At 54.7% G+C, this 24,645-nt stretch overlaps 2 protein-coding genes across 5 annotated transcripts in view; one reads left to right on the top strand and one right to left on the bottom strand.

Moving 5' to 3' along the window:
• Positions 1–90: 90 nt before the first annotated feature.
• NAT9 (N-acetyltransferase 9) lies at positions 91–6,106 on the bottom strand. Of its 3 annotated transcripts, none has more exons than XM_082603650.1 (7): positions 6,056–6,106; positions 5,380–5,465; positions 4,358–4,467; positions 3,638–3,781; positions 2,739–2,798; positions 2,435–2,529; positions 91–2,327 (listed from the first exon to the last, which is right to left on the bottom strand). In XM_082603650.1, exons 2-7 carry the CDS (start codon positions 5,454–5,456, stop codon positions 2,193–2,195), a joined length of 621 nt encoding a protein of 206 aa, XP_082459776.1. In that variant the 5' UTR covers positions 5,457–5,465; positions 6,056–6,106; the 3' UTR covers positions 91–2,192. The 3 variants fall into 3 exon arrangements, with proteins under 3 accessions (XP_082459776.1, XP_082459777.1, XP_082459778.1); XM_082603651.1 differs by having other exon boundaries at positions 6,052–6,090; XM_082603652.1 differs by lacking the exon at positions 6,056–6,106 and having other exon boundaries at positions 5,324–5,445.
• A 193-nt stretch (positions 6,107–6,299) lies between these two features.
• The window catches only part of TMEM104 (transmembrane protein 104), a 56,745-nt gene continuing 38,399 nt past the window's right edge, over positions 6,300–24,645 (top strand). For both annotated transcript variants that reach the window (XM_082604887.1, XM_082604886.1), the window contains exons 1-6: positions 6,300–6,393; positions 6,993–7,109; positions 14,914–15,035; positions 18,276–18,357; positions 18,830–18,926; positions 19,940–20,020. In XM_082604887.1, the coding sequence (XP_082461013.1) occupies positions 7,065–7,109; positions 14,914–15,035; positions 18,276–18,357; positions 18,830–18,926; positions 19,940–20,020 (427 nt within the window). In that variant the 5' untranslated portion in view covers positions 6,300–6,393; positions 6,993–7,064. The remainder of the gene's footprint in view (positions 6,394–6,992; positions 7,110–14,913; positions 15,036–18,275; positions 18,358–18,829; positions 18,927–19,939; positions 20,021–24,645) is intronic.

Here is a 24,645-nt window from a genome sequence, read left to right as displayed (position 1 = left end):
AGCTGCTCGGTGGGTGGCCCTGCCGGCCCCCCACCCCCACCCCATGTGCTTGGCTCACTGGGGCTGCCCTAGAGCAACTTTCATCAGGGAAAGTGGGAGCTAAACCCACGTGCTCGGAGGGCGCCAAGAAGGCACCTCAGATTCCAGGAGCGTTCAAACTGTGAATTCACCATGGAGCCAGACTTGGAAAGAGAAGGCTTTTGGCTTTCATCTTTCCACCCACAGCCAGCGAGGTACAGGAGTCCCAGGAGTGGCCTGAGCTGGTCCCAGATACTCTCAACTGGCCGTGGACCTGACTGGAGGGACTGGGGGAAAACAAACCTGGCCCACCGAGCCCTGGGATCTGCCTGTGGCAGGTGGCATGGAGGGGACTCTCCAAGAGCAAAATGCCCTGCTCCTCCATAAGAGACCCAGGTCCCTGATACCTCTGGCCCCTGAGGCCACATCCTGGAGATCTGCCAGGGTGGCCTGCCAGGGCCAGGTTCCTGGGCAGGTGCTCGGAAGGGAAGCTGGCCCTGGGCTACTCTCTACCCAACCAGGAGACCACTCAGAAAAGCCAGGTTCCTGGGACTGAGGAGACCGAGTAGGGAGACAGCGGACCAGGGAGGGGACCCGTGGAGCCCCTGGGGTTGAGCGAAGGGCAGGTCACTCTCTGGCCATCACTATCTGACCTGTTAAGGTTTGAATCCCACTACTGTTAAGAGAAACCTTCCAAAACCCTAATCACATCACCACTGGCAGTAGTTAGGCTGAGCCTGGCCTGCCCCCAGCCCGTGCCCTTTGGCCCCTGACGGAGGCCCCCTGCAGGTTAGCAGGACTGAGGAGGGGCCCCTCCCTATCTCACCTGTTGGGTGGGGAAGTCCTAAGGACTTTTGACTTTGATTAAGCTGGGGACAGGTGGAAGGAACACGTGGCTCAGAGGGAACTGTCGCTGAGGGGCTGGGGGCCCCAGCAAGCCAAGTTTGTGTATTAGTTTCAGGCATGTTTCAGATTCTAGTTTTCCACATGCGTCATCTGGTGTGAGAGGCCTGGGAGCTGGGAGTCGTCAGCCACAGTTCTGGCTCTGCCATCGAAAGCTCCGGGGCCTTGGGTGAGTGCCTCAACTTGCCTGGGACCATTTCCTCCCCTTGAAAATGTCCCAGGTGCCCTCAAGAGTCTCTTCTCCAATTGTGTTTTGAAACATGCCTGACTTTTCTTGATGGCCACCCCAGATTACAACAGGGCATGAGACGGGGTTAGAAGTCAAAGGGTGTCCCCCTCGCTCTGAGGTGGGGAGCCCTGGCCCGGCTCTGCCTGTTAAGCCCCGGTTGCCAAGCAGCCTAATCATCCGAACCTGTGCCTCTGGCACCCCCCGGTGGCCTTCACAGGCGCAGCTGCTCCCAGAGGCGAAGGGATGAGGCGTGGAGAGCGAGGACACACGGGTGCCCTCAGGAGGACACCGCTCAGTGGCCTCCGCTTCCTTTGGAAGACCCTGCAACTGAGCAGGAGGCCTAAAGCTTCATCAGCAGGGTGGGTACTCCAGCCACATGGAGCTGCATCCAAAACTAACTTACTCCACCCTCAAAACTGGCTCCAAAGAGAAAGGAGCAAGGACACTCGCCCACTTTCCAAGCCACCTGTCTGTCCTTCAGGGCCGAACTCATTCATTTCCAGACCTCCCGGGGTCACACCCACCTGCTTCTGCTGGATGAGAGGACTGAGCTACCCTCCCCTGTCCCTACGACGCCGGACCAGATGCCGCAGGCTGGCCCTCCTGGCAGCTCACCTCCACACAGGCCCAATGAGAGAACAGGGCAAGCTGCGTGCAGTGCGCTTTACTCCCAGCCAGAGCCTCAGTGGCCCCTCTGGCCCTCCAGGGGAAAGGGAGGTCCTGCCCATTCACCAGGCGCCCCCTCGTCTCCACCTCCACCCTGCCTCTTCCTGTGGATTCATGCCGTCCACCCCAGATTCCAAGAGTCTGAGTCCAGGTTTGGCCAGGAGGAGGGGCTGGCCCTGGAGTGGCTCAGCCACAAGGCCACCCAGAGGGAGGCCAAAGCAAGTCCAGCCCAGAGTCTGAAGGGCCCCAAGAGGAGAGTCCCAGGCTGGAGCAAGGCCAGAGCGCTCTGCCCCATAGGCCCCCTCTGTGTGCCTGCTGCAGGGCTCTGGTCTCACACCCCCAGCCACACAGGGTGGCTGGTCCGCAAGGCCGGCTGTCAGCGGGGCTCCGACGGCCCAGCTCTGTAGGGCTTCTCTTCCACGTGGCTGGTCTGCTTGAGAAGCCACTGCCGCTCCGGCTCACTCATCGTCAGTCTGAGCGTCACCTCCTGGAAGACACTGCTCACAGCCACCTACGTGATCCAGACAGAGCAGGGCCGACTAAGTTACAGGCCCAAGTCCGAGCACCACTGGGCCCGCCCAGACCCAGGCCTCACCCTCTCGGTGGCACCATCCTCACCTGCTCAAAGTGAAGCTTTCGGAACATCTGGATGCTCGGTTCATTTCCTTGCCCAATTTTAGCCTCAAACTTGGTCAGACCTAGCTTGGTCACTCCTCCCAGAAGAGATTAGAGAGGGATGAGCTGCAGGATGCAGCTCTCCCCCACCTCCCCAGCACCCTCGGCCCCTCCCGTCCCAGCCTGCAATGGAAATGCCTGTCACCGGCTCCCACCCTCAGGCCTGAAGGCTCCCTCCCAACACGCCCTCGCCTTCTCCTGGGGCCTGGCCACTTCTCCCCAACAAGGCCTGCTCGGCCTTCCTTACCATAAGACATCATCATGAGGACGGCCTCGGTGCCCAAGCCCTGGCCCCTGCAGCTGGGCTCTAGGAGGAATGACAACAGTCACTGCCAGTGCGTGCCCGGCTCACGTCATCCTCACAACCCTAGGAAGTTCGCAGAGATGGGTACCATTCTGCAGATGAGCAGACAGAGGCCCAGAGAAGTTAAATGACTTGCCCGGGGTCACACAGCTTAGAGGCACCCAGCAAGCTGACCCCAAAACTGACCCCTTCGGCTCAGTGTGCTGCCTCACGAGGACAGTCACACGGCCCCTTAGAAAGAGGCCGAGGACCCTGATGGACACAGAAACTGGAGGGGCTCCTCCCACAGCATGGGGAGATGCTCCAGGGAAGATCGTTTATTTTTGGAGGGTCCCCAGTCCACCCCAAGGATGGGGCAGACTGCCGTCTGAAGACCCTAAGACCAAAGGTTAAGTTCACACCTAAGCATGAGACGAGAATAAAATGAACTACCAGGGCTTCCCTGGTGGCGCAGTGGTTGAGAGTCTGCCTGCCGATGCAGGGGACACGGGTTTGTGCCCCGGTCTGGGAAGATCCCACATGCCGTGGAGCGGCTGGGCCCGTGAGCCATGGCCGCTGAGCCTGCGCGTCCGGAGCCTGTGCTCCGCAATGGGAGAGGCCACAACAGTGAGAGGCCCGCATACCACACACACACACAAAAATAATAATAACAAAATGAACTACCAGGGGTGAGCCACAGGGCTAACAGGGTGCCAAGTGACAGTCTGCCCAGCCAGGTGCTAGGCTCACCAAGGCCGGAGCTGCCCATGGAGCTCTCTGAGTGCCCTACACAGCCTCGGTGGCTTCAGGGTCAGCGGATCTGAGGACCAGAGGGATGGAGGGCAGGGCCAGGTGGAACAAACCTGCAATCATGACCTCAATCTCCCCCAAGGAGGGGTCCCTTAGATCCGTGAGGAAGAGGTTCACATCTCCCGCCATGCAGCTTTCTTCGCTGGTGCCTGGCTGGGCCTGCCACTTCTCTGCATCCAGCACGATGAAAGTACACTCTGAGGAAGGAGGTGACGGGATTATCACCTACACTCCCCAAAGGAGTGCAGGGAGGCCAGTCTTCCTACCCGAGCCAGAGAACGGCAGAGAACTACCACTGTCTCTGAGTCTGGCAGAAAAAGGGAGCCAGCACTTCCTTCGGCTGATTACAAAGCCTAAATCGGCCTCATGCAGGAAACAATGGCCTTCTGCAAACAGCAACTGTATTCTCAGAGATCACGAACCACACGGGGCTTGCAGCAAGGGGAACAAGGGGCAGGGCCTCGAGTTACAGCCAGAGCCCCAGATGCTTTCCTTTCTCTAAATCCCTTCACGCCTGGTGCAGTGAGTGGGGAAGAGGACAGAAGCGTCAGCCACAGGGACTTGCTTCAGGGGGCATCACAGCCTGAGGGCTTCAGGGGGCATCACAGCCTGAGGGCTTCAGGCACCTCCCAAGCTTTTCACGAAGTGTTTTTTGCAAACTTTCTGTGGCCCCAGCGGGGCTACAGCTGGGAACAGGAAAGGGTGGGAAGCCGGTAAGGCCTCTGGAATCAGCCCTCCCATGACCGGCACAGCCCGGGGCCTCCACTTCTCACTGTCTGCATCTTCCCGCCAGCTGTGCTGCATCACATACTCCTGCTCCAGGGTCAGCGGCTCGGAGGCTGTCAAACGCCGCAGCTCCTCTGATTTCATCCACTCGTGGTACCTGCAGGGACGGAGGGTCGGCCTTTGGCAGGCAGGACAAATTCAGAAGCCTAAGTCTGACGCTTTATGAGATGAAGAAATGGATGGTTGAGAGGAGAACCCCGCCAGGGCTAACAGAGGGATAGAGAAGAACCCCCAAGAAAGAGTTATAATGGTTCCTATGGCAGAAGGCCACAGGCCCAAGAACTAGAGGCAGGCTAGTCCTAAAGAGAACAGCAGGAGGCAGTTCTATCCATCCAGCCTCCTCTCCTGTCTCAGGGGTCAGTGCGGGGGAGCAGCCTGAAGCTAAACATTCCTCAAATTCCCGAGTGGAAGTCATGGCAAGCCAAACTCAGCAAAGAAGGCTGGACAGATCTCCACAAAGGCCAGGCACCAGGAACCCCCAAAAGGAAAACCACAAGTAGAGAATACACGCCTACAGCACCAGCATCCCTGTCTACCAGACACTCGTCACCTGGCCCACAACAGTCCCACCCTGTGACTCAGTCCTGGCCTTTCCAAGCAGTAGGTGGGCCCACAACAACCCACCTGCTCAGTTTTATGACAAGCTAACATTTAGCTTCCAAAAACTGAGCCTATTTACTGGCACCAGAGGAATGGCACTCATTTATAATTAGAAGACAGTATCTTTTTTTTCTTGCAAACACGTAGTTTACATAAAAGAATTCCTGGCTGAAAGGCCAAAAAGGAAGCTGAGGGGATGGAAGGGAGAAACAGGGGGATGGATGAGTTCTTCCAGGGAGGTCATAGCCCTCTGTTTCAGTTTTCACTTTTTCTTGTAAGCAATTACTTCTCACACCAATGTTTCTCCTTCTCAGAGAAAACAGCCTCTGAGATTTGGGTTAAGACAGGCTCACCCTCCTCGCTGCACCTTGGAGAGCTGGCTTGCACCCCATGTCAGGGGAATGGTTACCTAGGCACATGCTCTGGGGTGTAGGGTACCAGCACCACCTTCTTTCCCAGCAGCAAGATGTTCTGATTTAACCTCATGGTAGCAACCTGCGGGTGGGAGGGCAAAGATTTCAGCACCTGAGTTTCCTCCCACTTAGGGTGGGAGCCCCGGCTCTCAGTTCGCTAAATGCCTCCTGGGGCTAAGTTGTCAGAAGAGCCTCTGTCCTTCTTCCTTTCCAAACACTTCAGAGAACACGGACTTTAAACCCTTTGCAAGAAAGGGAACCCGGCTGGTGAAAGATGATTAAACAATCCTGGGCTCGCATCTCAAGGACTAAATATGGGCTGCCTTTTCTGCCAGTCCCTTCAGCCCCATCACCCGGAACCTCGATGCCCTACACTCAAGCACCAAGACTCATCACCAAAACTCCCATCACTCGCCCCAGTTCTGAGACTCCGCCCCACGGTTACTTCTCAGCCCTGTCTTAAACCTATTTCCAACCCCTTTTCCCAGCGACCACCCCACTGGGCTCGGGTCCTCCCTCTTCCTGCCCCCCAAGCCATCGGGGCCTCCCTGGCCACTCTTGGGTGAGGCAGGCTTAAGGCCTCAATCCCCTCCTCTTTGTGAGTAGTTACAGGCTACTCTTCTCGAACCCCCACAACCACTGGGGTCCCGCGACGGCCAAGTTCACACCCACTCCTCGCCGACGAACGTGTCCCCAGCAGGTGTGATCCACCCCTTCCAACCAGCCCCGCTTTCCCACCTGGCAGGCGGTCGCCCCTCCCGCATGCGCGTGGGAGCGCACCCCCCCCCAACTTCCGCCACGCAGACGGCAGCCGCCGGGGCCCAATCCCGGTCCCGCCTCCGCGAGGCGCCCAATCAGCGCCGTGCGCCCCGCCCGAGGCGCGCACAAAAAAGGTGGGCTCCCGGCGCGAGCGCATGCGTGCTGCCGGCGCTGGTGCGGGACAGCTGGCGCCGGCAGCAGCCCCGGGTCGTTGACAGCGGCCGCGGCAGCGGGAGCAAGCTTCGCTGCAGGTGTCGAAGCGGGAGGGTGGGATGGAATGGGGTCGTGCGAGACTCGGGGCTCCTCCAAGAGGGAGGAAGAAATGGGGGAGAGGCTCGGAGAGGGCCTCTTGGGAAGAGGGGGAGGCTGGAGGGTGGAGAGCCCTAAGGCAGGTTGGGAGACGTGGAGGCCCCGTTAAAAAGGAGAGACTCTGGGGCAAGGAGTTGGGTTGGGGGGCGACCTAGGAAAGCCCCCAGCCCCTTGCTCTAGGCGGAGGAGGCAGTTACTTGGCTTCCCTGTGTGGTAGTGAGCTCGCTGTTCTTGGCATTAAATGGGGGATAACCAGAGTGTGTAAAGGGGACCCTTGTGGTGGGTGACTCTTTGTGGCGTCTGAGGCCCTTAAATCACTTGGAGTCTGAGCGGCAATGAATACATGCCCTGCACAGACAGGAAAAAGTTAGAAGAAACCACCCAGGTGTCATCATACAGGGAGGTCCTTCCCTCCGGGCTCTCTTTTGACAGATAAGGCCATAAGTGGCTGTGATTAAAGGACAGGGAGGGAGTGGCTCTGTAGACATCCCTCCGCCCGCGTCTAGATCCATCAGAAAGCTGAAGTCTGTTCTTTTCCTAGGGAGCCGCAGCCGCCGCCGCCCCCGCACGGAAGGAACCTTGGCAGCCGACGGACCCTTCCTCGCTTTTGGAAATGGCGGGTGAAATCACAGAGACCGGGGAGCTCTATTCTCCCTATGTGAGTTTTACTTTTGGAGCTGTTTTGCCCACGTCAGTGCCCTTGGCTTCTGGAGAAGCACACTGCTTCCTGTGGACTGTACTTGTGAGTCCAGCGGCTTTCATAGCCGCGATCTGGGAACCCCATTCAGCAGCAGCCACGGTGAATGTATGATGAGAGTCAGGTTTGTTCACCCTTCACCTGTTGATCAGAGTGTGGTCAAGAAAGGAAACCGGACTTGCTCGCTCGTTATTTTTGTCTCAGGGCTGCTAGCACGTGCAAACTGAGGCCAGTTCAGATGGATGAAGGCTGTCGGCTGTTGACTCTGGGTTCTGCTCCCCTCAGCAGTTTGAAACCACTTCGGTTCTCAGCTGAATATTTAAGTTGCACAACTTTTATAGTCTTGGATGGCGTAAGAGGCGGAGAAAGCATACGGAGACCTTCAATTGCCGTTGGGTGGAGTCTGTAACTAGGACAACTAGAATGATTGATTTCTCACCGTCTTGGGTCTGCTTTACCCCCACCCCTCTCACGTACACTCAGTTTATCTTCTTTGTGTAATATAAGATTGGTCATGGTTACATCACGGAATCCTCTTGCTTGGATGAGTAGCTGGAGGACTGAAATAATCAAATGTTTGATTCATGTTGCTACCAAGTATCCCAGAGAAAGGCAGCACTGCCTTAAGTAGCAAGAGCCCTCTTTCTAGAAAGTACTTAACCTTCAACAGCTGCCCTGCTCTGCACTTGTCTGGGGATCCATGCTCTGTTTCTGCCAGCTTCATAGACTCTAGAGCTGTGGTGTGATGCATAAAGAAGCACCTCTGAGAACAGCTGACAAAACCCCTCACACTAGGGTCCTCCTGCTGGGTCTGTGCCATTTGTGTGTGGCTCCAAGGGAGCCTCTTACACCTCAATAATTTATCAGGGAAGTCTTTCTTTTTTTTTTTTTAATAAATGTATTTATTTTTGGCTGCGTTGGGTCTTCGTTGCTGTGCACGGGCTTTCTCTAGTGGTGGTGAGCGGGAGCTACTCTTCGTTGCGGTGCACGGGCTTCTCACTGCGGTGGCTTCTCTTGTTGCAGAGCACGGGCTTCAGGCGCATGGGCTTCAGTAGTTGTGGCTTGAGGGCTCTAGAGCACAGGCTCAGTAGTTGTGGTGCACGGGCTTAGTTGCTCAGCGGCATGTGGGATCCTCCCGGACCAGGGCTCGAACCCGTGTCCCCTGCATTAGTAGACGGATTCTTAACCACTGCGCCACCAGGGTAGCCCCGGGGCAGTCTTTCATGAACCTTGGAATGAATCAGGTCATGCCCCTCTCATTAGTGGAATTGCGTAACAGCTCACAGCCTCCTCTTGAGGAGCTGTATCAGCAACGACATGTCCACACTGTCCATGAAAGTCACCACGGTTCTTGCGTCAACTTACAACATCTGTAAGCTTAGAGGCGAGGAAATGAGTTATTTCTGTAGCTGAGTGTTGGGAAGGAAAACCTTTGATTTGCCCACTTTTCTCGTGCCTCCAGCTGTCCAGTAATCATTTTACATGTCAGCATGTGCCCACAGGAAATGGAGCAGTGAGACCTAAAAGTCTCAGTGGGTTCTTCTTTTTTTTTAATTTTTTCCTCCATTTCCTATGTGTTTTGTCTGAGGCATGTGTTCAAGGGCCGACTCTGGGCACTGGCGGTAAACAGCTGCTCATATTCTCTTATCCTGCCGGTGAAGAGAGAGGCAGGGGGAAGGTGGATGGTGCTGAGGATGAGGTGGCGTTAACCAGGGTTAGTGGTCTCGGTTTGAGCCAAGAACACACCTTCTGCCTGAGGTTTCCTTAACCCTGCCATCCTGCGAGAATGGTTCTTGATCCCCTGTGAGACCAGGAGAAGGGTGTGGGGTGCACCACCCACTGAGCCCAGAGAGGCTGCGGAATGGACTTCACCGCAGATTCTGCTCAGCACGACGTGGGGGGGACCTGCTCCGCCTGCCTTGGGAGACCGTGACCCTGAGCGGTGCATCAGCCCATGACCCGGTCATTCCCAGCACCAAGCCTCTCCCTACCTCTGCAGTGCCCTGTTGTGAGTTCTTGCCCCTCCTGGGTGTCAGGGGTGTTTGCCTTAGCCTGCATTCTTCTGCATAAACTGTGTGTAATGGGCAGACGAGCCTTACAGGGGACTCGGATGACAAACCCTCTCAAGGATAGTGCTGGATGCAGGAGCATGGTTTAGGCCCATGCATCCCCCCCCATGAGTGATCTCAGAACAGGCGTGTCTGTTTCCCCATTTATGGGGACCACGAGTGGCTCGGGACTGAAGGGATCGTGTGATCAAAATAGAGGAAGAGGGTCACTGCCTACGTAAGGATAACTGCTGATGCTGCCTTCCGCCGGCCGGTCTCGCGGAAGATCGATGCGGGTGCTTTCGAAGGAAAGAGGGCTTGTCTCCTGGCCTGAAACCCTAGTTGTTGCTTCCGCATCTCTGCCACCTTCTGTTTCCTTTGACAACTGTCGTTGGGGAAGCCGTTGAAAGATGCCCGTGACCCCTGTCTCATGCACACCTGTGGGTGAGGCCGCGGGAACGCTGCACTGAACCCCCTCGAGCGCAGGGGAGCGGGTCAGCCACCCCCAAGGGACAGGGACTGTGCCTTCTCCACTTCAGCCACAAAGGAAGAATCCAGAACAGGAGGAAGCTCGGTTTGCATAGCCTTCTTTATTGAGACCACAGCAGGGCTCTATTTCACCACTTTTGGTCATGCCTCCCTGGAGGCTGTCCCCACAGAACTGTCACCTAACAAGCAGAAGACCAATTCACTCCCCCGTTTCCATCTGCTTCACAACTGCCTTCCACCCGGCCTGTGGCTCAGCTTAGGTTTGCTTCCTGTGTCGTGCTATCCTCCTTGGGATTGGTCCCTACTGATCCCCGTTACTGGAAGTAAGGAGGGTTTCACTCTGGCCAGGAAGGTGGAGAAGCCGTATGTTTCCCTGTGGGGTTCCCTGCAGCACCACCAGGCCCGGAGTGCTTGCCTCAGAACTAAAACAGAGCAACAACCCAAGACAAGTGTGATGACTCATTTCTGCTCCTGACTGCCAATAGTTGACCCCTAATTAACTTCCTTGTCAAGTTTGTAAAGAGTCTGTTTCACTGAGGTTTATTTGAAGTTTCCATTGGGAGTGTGTTTATTTCACTGCATCTTTATCAGCGGTGGTTCTCAGCTGGTGGCAGTCTTGCCTCCCAGGGGACATTTGGCAATGTCTGGTAGATGTTGTGACCATCGCAACACAAGGTCAAGGTGGGGGGTACTGGAATCTAGTGGGTACAGGCCAGGGATGCTGCTAAACGTCCTACAATCCACAGAACAGGCCCACAGCAAAGAGTGATCTGGCCCCAAATGTCAGCAGCACTCAGGCTGAGAAACACTGCTTGACAGTAGACCCTTGACTTTTACATCCCAAGACCTTCAGGCATCCCTGAATTCACAAATGCTTCTTGTACTACTTAATTTCCCCATAAAACTTTTTTTTTTTTGGCCGCGCCCCATGGCTTGCGGGAACTTAGTTCCCCGACCGGGGATCGAACCTGTGCCCCATGCAGTGAAAGCACAGAGTCCTAACCACTGGACCACCAGGGAAGTCCCATCCCCATAAAACTTTTGGCTGAGAACCATCACTTTCTTAGGCCTCTTTGCTTTCTCTTTTTTTTTTTTTTAAATTTATATATTTATTTATTTATTTTTGCTGTGTTGGGTCTTCATTTCTGTGTGAGGGCTTTCTCTAGTTGTGGCGAGCGGGGGCCACTCTTCATCGCGGTGCACGGGCCTCTCATTGTCACAGCCTCTCATGTTGCGGAGCACAGGCTCCGGACGCGCAGGCTCAAGAGCTGTGGCTCACGGGCCCAGTTGCTCCGCGGCATGTGGGATCTTCCCGGACCAGGGCACGAACCCATGTCCCCTGCATCGGCAGGCGGACTCTCAACCACTGCGCCACCAGGGAAGCCCACCAGGGCTGTTTTCCGTAAAGAAATAAGGTTCTGCCCTTCAAAGTGTTAGAGCTTATAAAAGCAATACGCAGAGAACAAAGCTGCGGGGAGATCAGACGTTAGATCATTGACCAGGACCTGGTCTCTTAGCGTCCTGCTTTCAACCCTGCCTGTGACGTTGAACTCCCTGTCCCGTGCGCCAGGGCCCGGGAGTCTGCCTGCAGCCATGCTGGCCTCAGAGTCCCTGAAACACCCCTCTCCCTCTCCCACCATAGGCCTTCCTACCTGCCAGTGTCTTCCCTGGCCCTTTGCCTGGGTGGTTCCTGCTCGGCCTTCAGGTCCTGGCTTGAATGTCACCATGAGGCCGTCCTCTACTTGAAGGGCTGACCCACTGTTCTTTGTCACGGAGCCCCTTCTTTCCTTCAAAACGCTTCTCTGAGGCGGTAATCATCGTTTGTTTTCTTGTCTGTGTCCTCCTGTCCATCTTGCTCGCTGTCATTCTCTGGGCTCCGAGCACAGGGCCAGGACCGTGGAAGGCTCTCGGTAACTGTGGAGTAAGTGAGCAAACGAGCCCACACCTGGATGTACCCGCCTCAGAGCGCCGGTGCTTGAAGTTAAACCCAACAAAAGTCAAAGTTTGTAGACGTTCCCATTTGTGAAAAGTCAATTCAGAAGGCCAGCTGTCACCCTCACATTTATTCTCATAACATCACCCTGGGCCAAGACTCCTGGCAGGGCAACCACATCATGGTTTTGTGATCCAATCAGGAGCTAGAGGAAGATGATTCAAACTTGTCTTAATCCTTCTGGGATCTGCCTGGGGGATCAGAGTGAGACCCTGACGTTTAAAAGGGGACGAAGACTGTCAGGTTCACGGCAGAGAGGACCTGAGCCAGAGCCGTTGAGGACCCCCATATGGAGGCCGTGTGCCAGGCACCCCGAGAAATGCAGAGCCTCAGATTTAATAGTGGGGAAAAGATAAACACATCAACATCAAAAACTCAAACTAGGGCGTAAGAAGTGTTCTTGCTCCAGGGCTTTGAGAGAGGGAGCAAGATGGGTGTGGGAGACTGGGAAGGGCTTTATGGTGGGACAAACGTTTGAATGGGCCCCTCATGGTGGGCGGGAGTTGAGGGGCTGGGTGGGAGGCACAAGGGCTTGGTGCCCTGTGTCAAGTGTACATGGGCCCTGGGCAGAGCTGTTTCCTCTCTACAGGACGCCCTCCCGTTTGTCCAGCACTCACACGGCCAGTCAGCACCTGCCCGGAATCCTGTCCCTCCCTGTCAAGGGCCCCAGAATGGTAGCTGATGCTTCCCTATCTCTGTTTCGTCTTGTTTTTTTGATCTGACTGAGGCTGGTCTGAGAATGGGCTCTAATTTGTGTGTTTCTGATTCAGAATGTGGCACATGGTTATCTTGGAAAAAAATTTAAATACAGAAAAGTGTGTATTTCTCAGAAGGGGGAAGTGAAAACGAGCGATGAATAGGTGTTTCTGGTGTTTGTCTTCTCATGACCAGAAACAAGTGGTAAAGCAAACTGTAAGTTAGCCAATTTAGTGGAGTACAGGGAGACCAGTTAGGAACCTACTGTCATAGGCCAGGCCAGAAATGGTTCACTTGAATTGTAAATGGAATAGGAGCCAGAGGCACCCACAAAAGACTCTTCAAAAATAAAACCACTAGCACTGGGATATGGAGGGGAAATGGGGAGCTGAGGCCACGCTGGGGTGTCCAGGTGGAGGTGACCAGCAGGCAGTTGGATTTGAGGTCTGCAGAAAGGCTTGCACTAAGAGAAATACAGTCCGCCATGATGGTTAAAGCCTTGGGATTGAATGATGTTGCTGAGGAAAAGGAACGTAGAGAGAAAAAGAGACCGCTAACGTCAGAAGTGCAAGAAAGATTAAGTCTAAGAAAGCCGTTGGATTTGGCAAATAGGAGGTCATTGGTGATTTTTAAGAATGCAGTTTCAAAAGAGTTCTGGGGATGGAAACCACAAACTACAGGAAGTTGGAAATGAAGGCAGAGGATATAGGTTGCTCCTTCAAGGAGTCGGGTTGAGGGAAAGTGAGAGGGCAACGTTTTAAAGGTGTCGAGAGCGTTCGCAGTCAGAGGGGAAGAGAGCTAGGAGGAGGAGAGGATTCCAGAAAGAGCCGAGCCCAGCTCAGGTGCAGGGCTGAGCCTGTCAGGGAAGAGGAAGCACCTGTGCTCCCCCAGACATGGGGAGGGGGCAGAGGGGATGCCGATACTGACTTCTGAGCTTGGAAGGAGCGAGGCTTGGGGAGCGCGTGTCAGATGGTCTCCGTCCCCTCCGTAGCGTTGGAGGTGCAGCCTTCATCTGGGAGAGATGGGAGCCGTGAGTCTGGGACTTGGAGATTGAGGTTTGGAGCCTTTACGTGCGTGGGAAATACTCGCAAGTCCACAGGGAGGAGTAAAGAAAATCTGTTGCTGCTGGCCCGCAGGTGAAGAGACCATCTGTTAGGGGACTCATGGTTAGAATTTTTTTAAAATTCCAGGAGCCTTTAGCAGCTTCCTATTAGGGAGTCGAGGAAGCGGGTGCCGGGTCGTCTCTGAGGCTGGGGGCCGGAGAGGTTAGAACGGGGAAGGTGTGGGGAGCTCGGGGCAGTGTGAGCTTTGAGCAACCGGCCGATTGTCAGTGAGGCCACCGTGGAGGTGGTGGCCAGGGTAGGGAGGGTTTGGGGGAACTGGACATCATGATGAGGACAAAGGCGGGTCAGTGGGAGTGCACAGGGTTGTAGGCGGCAGGGGCTTCAGGTCAGAGAAAGGGATTTCATGATCGAGAGCCCGAGAAGGGAATAATTGTAATTAGCTGAGCTAGAGTCAAGTTGGTGTGAGTTAAGTCAGGGGCTTCCTGGTGACTCAGTGGTTGGGAGTCCGCCTGTCGATTCAGGGAATACGGGTTCGTGCCCCGGTCTGGGAAGATCCCACATGCCACGGAGCAGCTGGGCCCGTGAGCCATGGCCGCTGAGCCTGCACGTCTGGAGCCTGTGCTCTGCAGCGGGAGAGGCCACAGCAGAGACAGGCCCGCGTATGACAAAAAAAAAAAAAAAAAAAAAAAAAACCTGAAGTCAGTGACCCAGTAATTCCGCTGGGAGGCTGGTTGCCAGGGGAGAGGGGGAGGGGCTGCTGGTGAGTAGGGGGTTTCTCTGTGGGGTAATGAAATGGAATTAGATGGTGATGCTGGTTGCAGAACTTGTGAATATACTGAAAGGCTGTGTACTTTAAAAGGGTGAATTTTATGGCACGTGAATTATCTTTTTTTTCTTTTAATCCCTGAAGTTAGTACCGGGAAGAGGGCAGGAAAAGGGAAGCAGCGTGAACGTCGACATCCCAAAGGGCATTGGCAGGAATGGGCGGAGAGGAGGATTGGGTCACATGCTCAGTGGCCTTGAAAAAGTGGGAGTTTTTTGGGGGGGTCAGCACTGTGGGTTGATCCGTGTGCCGGGTACCCCAGATGTGCTGGCCCATCCTCAGGAAACCTGCAGTCCGGTTGAGCACAGAGCTGTCATCTGAGACATGGCTCTGAACAGTATGCACTGATGAGGTGATGGGGCTGATGACAACCGAAGTGGAGAATCAAACCCATCACCAGAGACATTTTGAAAAGACTGATGGAAGCCGGGGCCTCAGTCTTCCAGGTGTTCACGTTTGGCTCCCAGCAGCCGGCTGCAGATCCCGCCTCCCTGGAACCTGGGTGGAGCCCTCCCTGCTTACCCGCTTGCCTGGCTAAGGCCTGGCCTCCTGGCCTCCACGGTTTTGCCGTTGCCCAGGGTCACCCTTGGGAGCCGTTCGGGGGTGAGGCTCATTAATTTCTGGGCTCGAATGTCACCTCTCTTGCTTCCAGGTCGGACTGGTGTATATGTTTAACCTCATCGTGGGCACTGGTGCGCTCACCATGCCCAAGGCCTTTGCCACGGCTGGGTGGCTTGTCAGCCTGGTCCTGCTGGTGTTCCTGGGCTTCATGAGGTAAGAGGCCACCCCCGGGGGGCTGGGGGCAGAGCTGGGGGAGTCTACCCAGGAAGCCCGAGCTCTCTCCATCAGTGTGGGGGAAGACGTCTGTGGTGAGGGAATCCTAACAGGTGCCCAGAGCCAGGAAAGGAGGCCCAGAGGTCTCAGGGGCTCGCTCTGATGGAGCGGTTCTCCAACCCCAATCACTGAGAAGTGAAGACCTCCAGTTGGGCTGTGGGGTGTCTCACCGTGGTGCTCGTGTGTCTCTTACCCAGCTGCTTTGCCTCCGCTGTTGTACCTTTCTTAATGTTACCATCGACGTTTGTTCCCTGAGAAAGTCCCACCTAACCACAGAAGAGAATCTCACGAATGTTTCAGGAGATAACGGGAAATCGGTTTGGAATTTAGAATTTGTCTAAGATAGTTCCACAGAGTCAGCAGGTTAGGTGTTAATCTCGCCTGGCTTTGTCCTCGGCAGCAAATAGGAGGCCAGCGCCTGCCTCAGCCTTCAGGGGCGCCCGCACCTTGCGCAGGTGTGTGGGACTCACCTGGGATCCACCAGCTGGTGCTTCTACGGACGGCTCCTCGGGGCTCTCACAGGCAGGTGCCCCAGGCTAGGAAGGGATTTAGGACTGAGCGTTTCCAGCCCCCTCAAGCTGGTAGGAACCCGAAAGCTGCAAAAAAAGAGGGGGGAGGGAACACCTGGAACCACCCCTAAGGGGCGCCATCCCCTAGAGAAGCAGCAGCAGGCCCTGTTCTTCGGTGCTTGGGGTTCTGCTGCACTGCACGGAGCAGAGATCCCCGCCCTCGCAGACTTACCTCTCTTCTCCAGGGAGACGGACAATCAGTAGTGAAGATAACAAGTGTAGAGCACGTTAGGCGATGAGTGATAAGGGGGAACGTACAGTGAGGTGAGGGGTTCAGGAGCCTGGGGTGGCCACGGTTTGAAGTAGGTGGTCCGTGGCCATGGAGGGCAGCAGACTGGAAGGACGAAGGAGGGGGCACTAGTGGAGGAATGAAACAGTTTAGTAGCTGAAGTGAGTTAAGACCTAGAGGAGGCTGCACAGGATGGGAAAGCACCCGTGTTCTTCAGTTTCTCCCCACGTTTTCTTCTGGGGGGTTTGCAGCCAGCCTCGAGGGACTGTTGGCTCATTACATACTGCGAGCCCTGGTGACCGAGAGCCCCAGAAGTCCTTGTCTTTCTGTGACCCTGCAGTCCCCTTCAAAGGACCTTCAGTGCAGGCAGCCACCTGAACGGGAAGTGATTTTTGGGGGCCCACAGCTAGGGGCCGCCACGCCCCAACCCCGCTCAACCCATCTGCGTTCAGACATGGCTTTGTGCAGCCTGGAGAAGCCTCTTTATGCCTTAAGATTGATTTTAGTTTTACTTCCCAAAAGAAGGGGAAATCTAAAGCCCTTAAAACGGTCACTTAGGCAAGGTAGTGAGAAACCTTTCCAGGAGGTGCTGCGGTGGCCGGAGTGGGAGTTTCAGAGACGGCTGCCCCACCCGTACGGAGATGGAGTGGGTGTGGGTTAACCTCTGTGTCGTTCCTCCCCCCGCAGCCACCTGACTGCTGGGCCAGGCAGCCAGCCTGCAGCAGGTGACAGCGCCCGGGGCAGGGGCTTGGGGTCGAGTCTGGCGGCAGGCCGGGTGGCTGCAAGAAACAGGGAGATGCATGTTCCATCCCGGGTCATTTCAGCAAGGACGGAGTCATTCCTCAGGTTTTATCAGCAGGAAAGCGGCCCTCCCTGTACTACCGGCTGCTGAGGAGAGCCCTCCCCCTGTCATCCGTGTCTCTCCCGTTTCCTTAAGTAAAGACGATTTTTCACTCTAGTCTGACTTCTCAGCAAACGTCTGGTGCCACCTCCCAATTTCCCTTTTGATTCAGACCAGATTATTAGGAAATTAGAATGTGAACGTATTTTAATTTATTAATATGTTTTAATTTATTAAATATATTAATTTATTGGTATACTTTAACTTATTAATACGTTGTTTATTGGGACTTCCCTGGTGGCGCAGTGGTTAAGACTCCGCACTCACAATGCAGGGGATCCAGGTTTGATCCCTGGTCAGGGGACTAGATCCCACATGCATGCCACAACTAAGAGTTCGCCTGCCACAACTAAGGAGCCCACGAGCTGCAACTAAGGAGTCCACCTGCTGCAACGAAGACCCAGCGCAACCTAATTAATTAATTAATTAATATTTTAAAAAATACATTATGCACTAATATATTGTAGTTTATTTTAATAACTAATATTGAAGTAACAGTTATTTTAATACTAACCAGATTATTAGGAAAGTAAAGGTACCCCCCCAAAAAAGAAGAAGAGGATGATTCCAGAGCCAAGTGTCCTTTTCAATTATTATTTTTTTTTAATTAATTTATTTTACTTTTGGCTGCATTGGGTCTTCGTTGCTGCGTGCGGGTTTTCTCTAGTTGCGGTGAGCGGGAGCTACTCTTCATTGAGGTGCGTGGGCTTCTCATTGCGGTGGCTTCTCTTTTTTTGGAGCATGGGCTCTAGGCGCATGGGCTCAGTAGTTGTGGCTCGCGGGCTCTAGAGCACAGGCTCAGTCGTTGTGGTGCATGGGTTTAGGTGCTCCGCGGCATGTGGGACCTTCCCGGACCAGGGCTTGAACGCGTGTCCCCTGCATTGGCAGGCGGATTCTTAACCACTGCGCCACCAGGGAAGTCCCCCTTTTCAATTACATCCACACCTGTGCTCCGTCCATTAGTGTGTGTAGCTGGGGCTTGACCGCTTGGCTAGCGAGGAGAGCTGAGAGCTGCCTGCTGCCCCTCCCAGAAGCTCTGCGAGGGCCCCCTTGTGGAGCAGCCTCTTCTTCCCAGCTTAGAGCATGACCTGGTGTCCGTCCTCCCACCTCTCCCACCTCTGCCCCCCGACAGGCCCCTTCTGGGGAGCAGTACCTCCTTGCCCCCCAGGCGAGGGAGCACCTCTCCCCCAGGCTCACTTTCTCTCCTTCCCGTCAGCTTATTTCACACCCTTCTTTTCAGTGCCCTGGAAACACATTCTAAATATAGACAGACGTCAGGGAGACCATGAGAGGCACCACGTATTCACACATGCTTTTTTATCAGGTCAGACCCATCTCAGAAGTTGCCATCCCTTCCTCAGGAGAGAGAATGCTTTGGGCTTACTGGTTGGGTCAGGTCTTAAATGGCTTTTCCTTTTACTTTGTACCTTCCCCAAACTCCTCCCTGCCTTTCTCAGTTAACACGTGGCCTTCCCTTGCAGTTTTGTGACAACTACCTTTGTGGTGGAGGCCATGGCGGCAGCCAACGCTCAGCTCCGCTGGAAGAGAATGGAAACCCATCAGGTGTGTGTGCTGCTCTTGGCTCCTGGCAGTGCCCCCAGGCAGTCGTGTGCAAGGAGGTGGCCCTCAGCAGCCAGTCCTCTCCCTCCCGACACCTGGAGGGCTCCTGACCACAGCGCTGCTCCAGGACCCCAGCCCAGAGCTGAAGTTCACAGCCATGTCAGCTTACAGAACAAACTGCAGTCTCTGCTCTTTTAACGTCCCCTTGTTGGTCCCTCCTACTACCCCCGGCCTTGAGCTGGCTCAGTCATTCTGAACCTTTGTACCCAGGAACTGTGCCGCAGCTTCTCCCTCCCAGTGTGTCTGTCCCTCTAATGTGACAGCAGGGAAGTGTTGAAAGCTTCCTCAGCAGACACCTTCTAGAAGGAAATTACAAAGGAAGCAGGCTCTCCATTGGCTGCCCCAGGGGTTTGCTGTAGAGCTGTGTGCCCTCTGTTTCCTCGTGTGTTCTCATCCTCCCCGTCCCCCGCCCCAGGAGGAGGAAGACGATGACTCCTCCACGGCCTCCGACAGTGATGTTCTCACCCGGGACAACGACGAGCGGGCAGAGAAACGGCCCATCCTGTCTGTGCGTAAGTCTTGGGGCTCTGGGCTGGCCCGTGCTTCCCTCTGGTCCGCGGGCTTTCCCTTACTCGTAGGGAAAGTAGGGCCCGGGGGACTCCCTACAGAGACGCTCTGGCATTTACCACCTGAGGGTTGAGCCGCGGAAGGCGCCGTGGAACAGTAGAGCACAGCACCGGCCCTGCTATCTCCACTGCTAACTGGCGTGTGCAGCTTGCGGAGGGCCCTTCACCTCGGCCCCCGGAAGCTCAAGGAAATGCCAGGTCTCTGACTTCTGTCCTTCCTCCTATCCCAACACACACGCACACTCACACACATGCGCACACATGCCCTCATGCACACACACACTCATACACATGCACATACTCACACCACACTCACACATGCACACACGTGTGCACGCACACGCTCACACACGCTCGCGCGCTCACACACAGTCTCTCAGACACAGTCTCACTAACACATACACTCACAGATACTCTCACACACTCACACACAGTCAACCACACACCCACACACAACTCACACGTGCACACACACGCTCACACACTCTCACACACACTCAACCACACACCCACACTCACACACGCACACACTCCAGTTGCACCAGGGCGAAGCATCCCAGCCTTCCCTCTCACCCCACAGTGAGCACCCCTGGGATCCCTTTCTATAGACGATTTATTTATTTACTTATTTATATATTTATTTACTTATTTAATTTAGTCTGTTTATTTATGGCCGTGCCGCATGGCATGCAGGATCTTAGTTCCCCAACCAGGGATCAAACCCACACCCCCTGCAGTGCAAGTGTGGAGTCCTAACCACTGGACCGCCAGGGAAGTCCCTCTAGATATTTCAAAATGTTTCAAGCAGGAAACATTAGGAAAACCTTTTCTCAAGAGTTCGAACCCGTTGGGATGTCATTATTCTGGAGAATTCAGTGAACTCAGCACCCCTTCTAAGAGCTTTTCCTCATGAGAAAAAAAAAAAAAAAAACATTTCCTCTTTCTTCTTGGCTCCACAGAGAGGCACGGATCCCCGAACCTTTTTGAGATCACAGACCGGGTGGAGATGGGGCAGATGGCCTCCATGTTCTTCAGTAAAGGTGGGAGTGCTTTCTCCAGGCGGGGCAAGGGCAGGCGGAGAGCTGGAGCCTTCCTGGGGGCCGGGGCAACCGGAGCGGGGGTTCCGCCTCAACTAGGGACGGGGCAGGCGAGGGGGAGGGGCAGATCCTCAACCTGCAAAACCGCCTTGCTGAGAGGCCTGACCCACTTCAGGGTGTTTTCCTGGATTCCTCCCCGTTCATCAGCGCATCAGGAATAAAGCAGCAGCTACTTAGTGACTACAGCTCATACAGGTTGAGAGTCCCAAGCAGCTTTCCAAGGAAGGAAGCCAGTGGAGGCAGCTGGCGGTTCTGTGCCTCTTGCTTGATTACTTCTGACTTGTCTTCTCTTTTCTTCTGGACTGTTCTATTTAGGACAGGACAGAGCAACCACCTTGTGACAGTAGGGGTGTGTGTATGTGTCTGTTTGTGTGTCTGTGTGTGTCTGTGTGTCTTCCTGGTGGCCAGCAGAGGGCGCTAGGAACCCACGCTCAGGACTGCTATCTGGACTCTGCACATCTAATCCTGACAGTAGGGTTGTGTGTGTGTGTGTGTGTGTGTGTGTGTGTGTGTCTGTCTGTCTGTGTGTGTCTGTCTGTCTGTGTGTATCTGTGTGTCTTCCTGGTGGCCAGCAGAGGGAACTAGGAGCCCACGCTCAGGACTGCTGTCTGGACTCTGTGCATCTAATCCTGACAGTAGAGTTGTGTGTGTGTGTGTTTGTGTCTGTGTGTCTGTCTGTGTGTCTTCCTGGTGGCCAGCAGAGGGCGCTAGGAGCCCACGCTCAGGACTGCTGTCTGGACTCTGTGCATCTAATCCTGACAGTAGAGTTGTGTGTGTGTGTGTCTGTGTCTGTGTGTCTGTCTGTGTGTCTTCCTGGTGGCCAGCAGAGGGCGCTAGGAGCCCACGCTCAGGACTGCTGTCTGGACTCTGCGCATCTAATCGTGACCTCTCCGCGTGCTCCACCTGCGGCTTGTTGGGGTTGGAAGATTAGCACCCAGCTCAGGTGCTGCCTTGTTGGTTCCAGCAACAGTAGCTTAGACCTCTGTTCCAAATCTTGTTCTTTTGGAAGCTGAGCTATTTTGGGTTTAGTTTTGTAAAATGTTCGATCTTTCACAGAAAGTCAGACACATCTCAAAAAATCCTTGACCTTTCAGTTACCTTGGGAGATTTTGTGCCCCTTTGTCAAAGCCCCTGTTTGCAAAGGGGAGCGTCTCCCTTGGTTCTTTCCTGTCTTGAATGTGGCCGCACTAAGTTAGAGCCGAGAGAGATTGTGGAAACTAGAATCTAGAATATTTTCAATGGCTTCTTAGGACATCCGGTGGTCCGTTTATCACCATGGTGTGATGTGACAGAAGATCCTGATTGAGGTTGCCTCGGGGTCTGCCTCCCTCCGTCCTCCCCACCAGACTAGCCTCACTGAGGGTTCTCAGAATTTATCAAAACCAGATTGGGAGCTTCCCTGGTGGCGCAGTGGTTAAGAATCTGCCTGCCAATGCAGGGGACACGGGTTTGAGCCCTGGTCCGGGAAGATCCCACATGCCGCGGAGCAACTAAGCCCGTGCGCCCCAACTACTGAGCCTGTGCTCTAGAGCCCACAAGCCACAACTACTGAGCCCGTGTGCCACAACTACTGAAGCCTGTGTGCCTAGAGCCCATGCTCCGCAACAAGAGAAGCCACCACAGTGAAAGGCCCATGTACCACAATGAAGAGTAGCCCCCACTCGCCGCAATTAGAGAAAGCCTGCGCGCAGCAACAAAAACCCAACACAGCTAAAAACAAATAAATAAAAATGAATATATTTATTTTAAAAAAACAGATTGGGGCTTCCCTGGTGGTGCAGTAGTTGAGAGTCCGCCTGCCGATGCAGGGGACACAGGTTCGTGCCCCGGTCCGGGAAGATCCCACATGCCGTGGAGCGGCTGGGCCTGTGAGCCATGGCCGCTGAGCCTGCACGTCCGGAGCCTGTGCTCCGCAACGGGAGAGGCCGCAACAGTGAGAGGCCCGCGTACCACAAAAAAAAAAAAAAAAAAAAAAACCAGATTGGTTGTGTCTGGCCCACTTCTGTGCTTTTCCTTTGTTCCATTTCTATCTCTCCCCATCTCATTAGACTCAGATCAGAGAGGCAAGCCTTTCCTTCTGGCTGCTGCACAGCCTCCTCCCAAATGCAAGCTTCTGAAATAAAATGCACGTTGGAGGGGGGACACATACCTCTTAAACGTCCTTCCTAATTTTCATGTTTCACAGTCCGCCCTGATTTCTTTAAGAATTCTAGGAACTTGTGGTTTTGTTTTGTTTTTTAATTTATTTATTTTATTTATTTATTTTTGGCTGTGTTGGGTCTTCATTGCTACGTGCAGGCTTTCTCTAGTTGTGGCGAGCGGGGGCTACTCTCAGTTGCGGTGCGCGGGCTTCTCATTGCGGTGGCTTCTCTTGTTGTGGAGCATGGGCTCTAGGCGCACAGGCTCAGTAGTTATGGCTCGCAGGCTCTAGAGCGCAGGCTCAGTAGTCGTGGCGCACGGGCTTAGTTGCTCCGCGGCATGTGGGGTCTTCCCGGACCAGGGCTCAAACCCGTGTCCCCTGCATTGGCAGGAGGATTCTTAACCCCTGCGCCACCAGGGAAGCCCTGGTTTTGTTTTGTCTTTGTGTGTGTGTGTGTGTGTGTGTGTGTGTGTGTGCCCCACAGACTAGACTCCTAGTTTACCCAAATCTGATAGAAAATAAACACGTTCGTACAAGAGCAGCTCAGACTTAAAGGATGCTGTCTTCCCACCTGCTCCTGGGTTTCTCAAGCTCGCCACTATAGCTGTGTGGCTGGGTCCTTCTTCATTGCAGGGCCTGCCCTGTGTGTTGTAGGATGTTGAGTAGCATCCCTGGCTTCTACCCACTAGTCGTCGGTAGCACCGCCCAGTCGTGACAATCAAAAATGTCCTCAGACTTTGCCAAATGTCCCCAGTAGGGGGTGGGGGGCAAAATCACCCCCAGTTGAAACCACTGCTTGGCTCTATCGTAATTCATAGACCGTCACCTTCACCTTTGGGAGGGCTGCGACTCTCCACACAAGGCTCCCTTGGGGTCCAGACTCAGTCCTTGTAATAAGAAATGCCAGTCCTGGTCATTGCTGTCCTCAAGGAAGTTCATTGATCCTCCCACTTTGTGTCTCGTAATGAAATTTATTGATCAGGGAGGGCCAGTGACAGTTTTATAAACAGCGGACATGAGTCCACGGCAGGTGGAGAAAAGGCTGGGAGTAGGGAGGGGCGGTGCCTCCCTGCAGGAGCAAGGGCTCGGAGCCTGGGGGTGAGTGGCAGCTACCCCAGGGGCCACTGAGCTTGGACATCCAGGGTTCTTTCAAGAACAATATCTTCCGAGTCTTTTCCACTTAGGCTCCTAAGAGCAGAACCGACCTCAAATAGCCCAGGAGTAACATGTCCCTGGCTTTACCCCGGGACCTAGAGGCTCATCTGAGCCACCTGGATTAGAAGGGAACTGTCACTTCATTTTTCTTTCTGTTCTCGGAGAATCCAGCAGCTTAAGATCGGTGAAACCAAAAACAAACAATCAGTCTGAATGGGAGTTTGAGACTGGCCTTCTGGGGCCACGACCCTGAGGTTGTAGGGCCCGGATGCTTTTTTCAGCACTTTTACGCCTGATCTTTGTAGCTGGAATCACGTATGGAATTTAGCACTGGCTGAATTCTTCTCACTACACAGGATTAGAGACGGTCAGGGACTTGCCAGGGTCAGGAGAAGAGGCTGATGGGATGAAGACCAGAGCCTGAGTTCCCGCCTGCTAGTCCAGGCCCCTCCTGGAGGGAGAGGGGACCAAGGTTTGCCTCTGCAGAGGGAGCTTCGACGTCCCGTCCCTTCCAAAGTCAGCATCCTCCCCTGCAGACGCTTCCTGTAAGGAGGGAAGTGAGCCGTCCCACTCCTGCCACTCTCTCCCTCTCCAGCGCACCCAGGCCACCCTTCTTCCTCTTGGGTGCTTGGTGATGGGCCACATTCAGAATGAGGCACTTGGTCTTTGGAAATCAAGGGCTTTTCACCCTCCTGATTTCAGCTTCCGGAGCTGGGCCACTTCCTGTTCTCTTCTTTTCAATCCCTCAGTCTTTCATCTTAGAGCCCTGTGTGCGGCTGCGAAGGAGGCCCTGGTCCAGGCGAGCCCGGGGGTTCAGGCCCTGATTCAGGCCATCCCTCCTTCTCCCCTCTGGGCAGCCTGTCCCGAGCGCGAAGACGCCTCCAGGTCCTCCCTGGCCAGTCCATGCCCCACACTCACCCTGGATGCAGAACCTCTCTGATCCAGTCCCGCTTACCACCGGGCGACAGTCACAGGCAGATGTGTCTCCCACCAGCATCTCAGTGTCGGTAGCCAGAATGAGAAACAGGACTTGGGGGTTGTTTTCCCACTCCACTTGGAGAACGAAAGCCGTGGATGAGGTAGAGCTGTAGTCATCAAAAAAGCAGGCCGGGGCTTCCCTGGTGGCACGGTGGTTGAGGGTCCGCCTGCCGATGCAGGGGACGTGGGTTCGTGCCCCGGTCCGGGAGGATCCCACATGGCCGCTGAGCCTGCAAGTCTGGAGCCTATGCTCTGCAACGGGAGAGGCCACAACAGTGAGAGGCCCGCATACCGC

This window comes from Mesoplodon mirus (assembly GCF_964341445.2).
Source record: "Mesoplodon mirus genome assembly, chromosome: 18".
Classification (NCBI taxonomy): domain Eukaryota; kingdom Metazoa; phylum Chordata; class Mammalia; order Artiodactyla; family Ziphiidae; genus Mesoplodon; species Mesoplodon mirus.
Note: the sequence above shows the minus strand (reverse complement) of the source record. Positions and strands in the feature narration are given on the sequence as shown.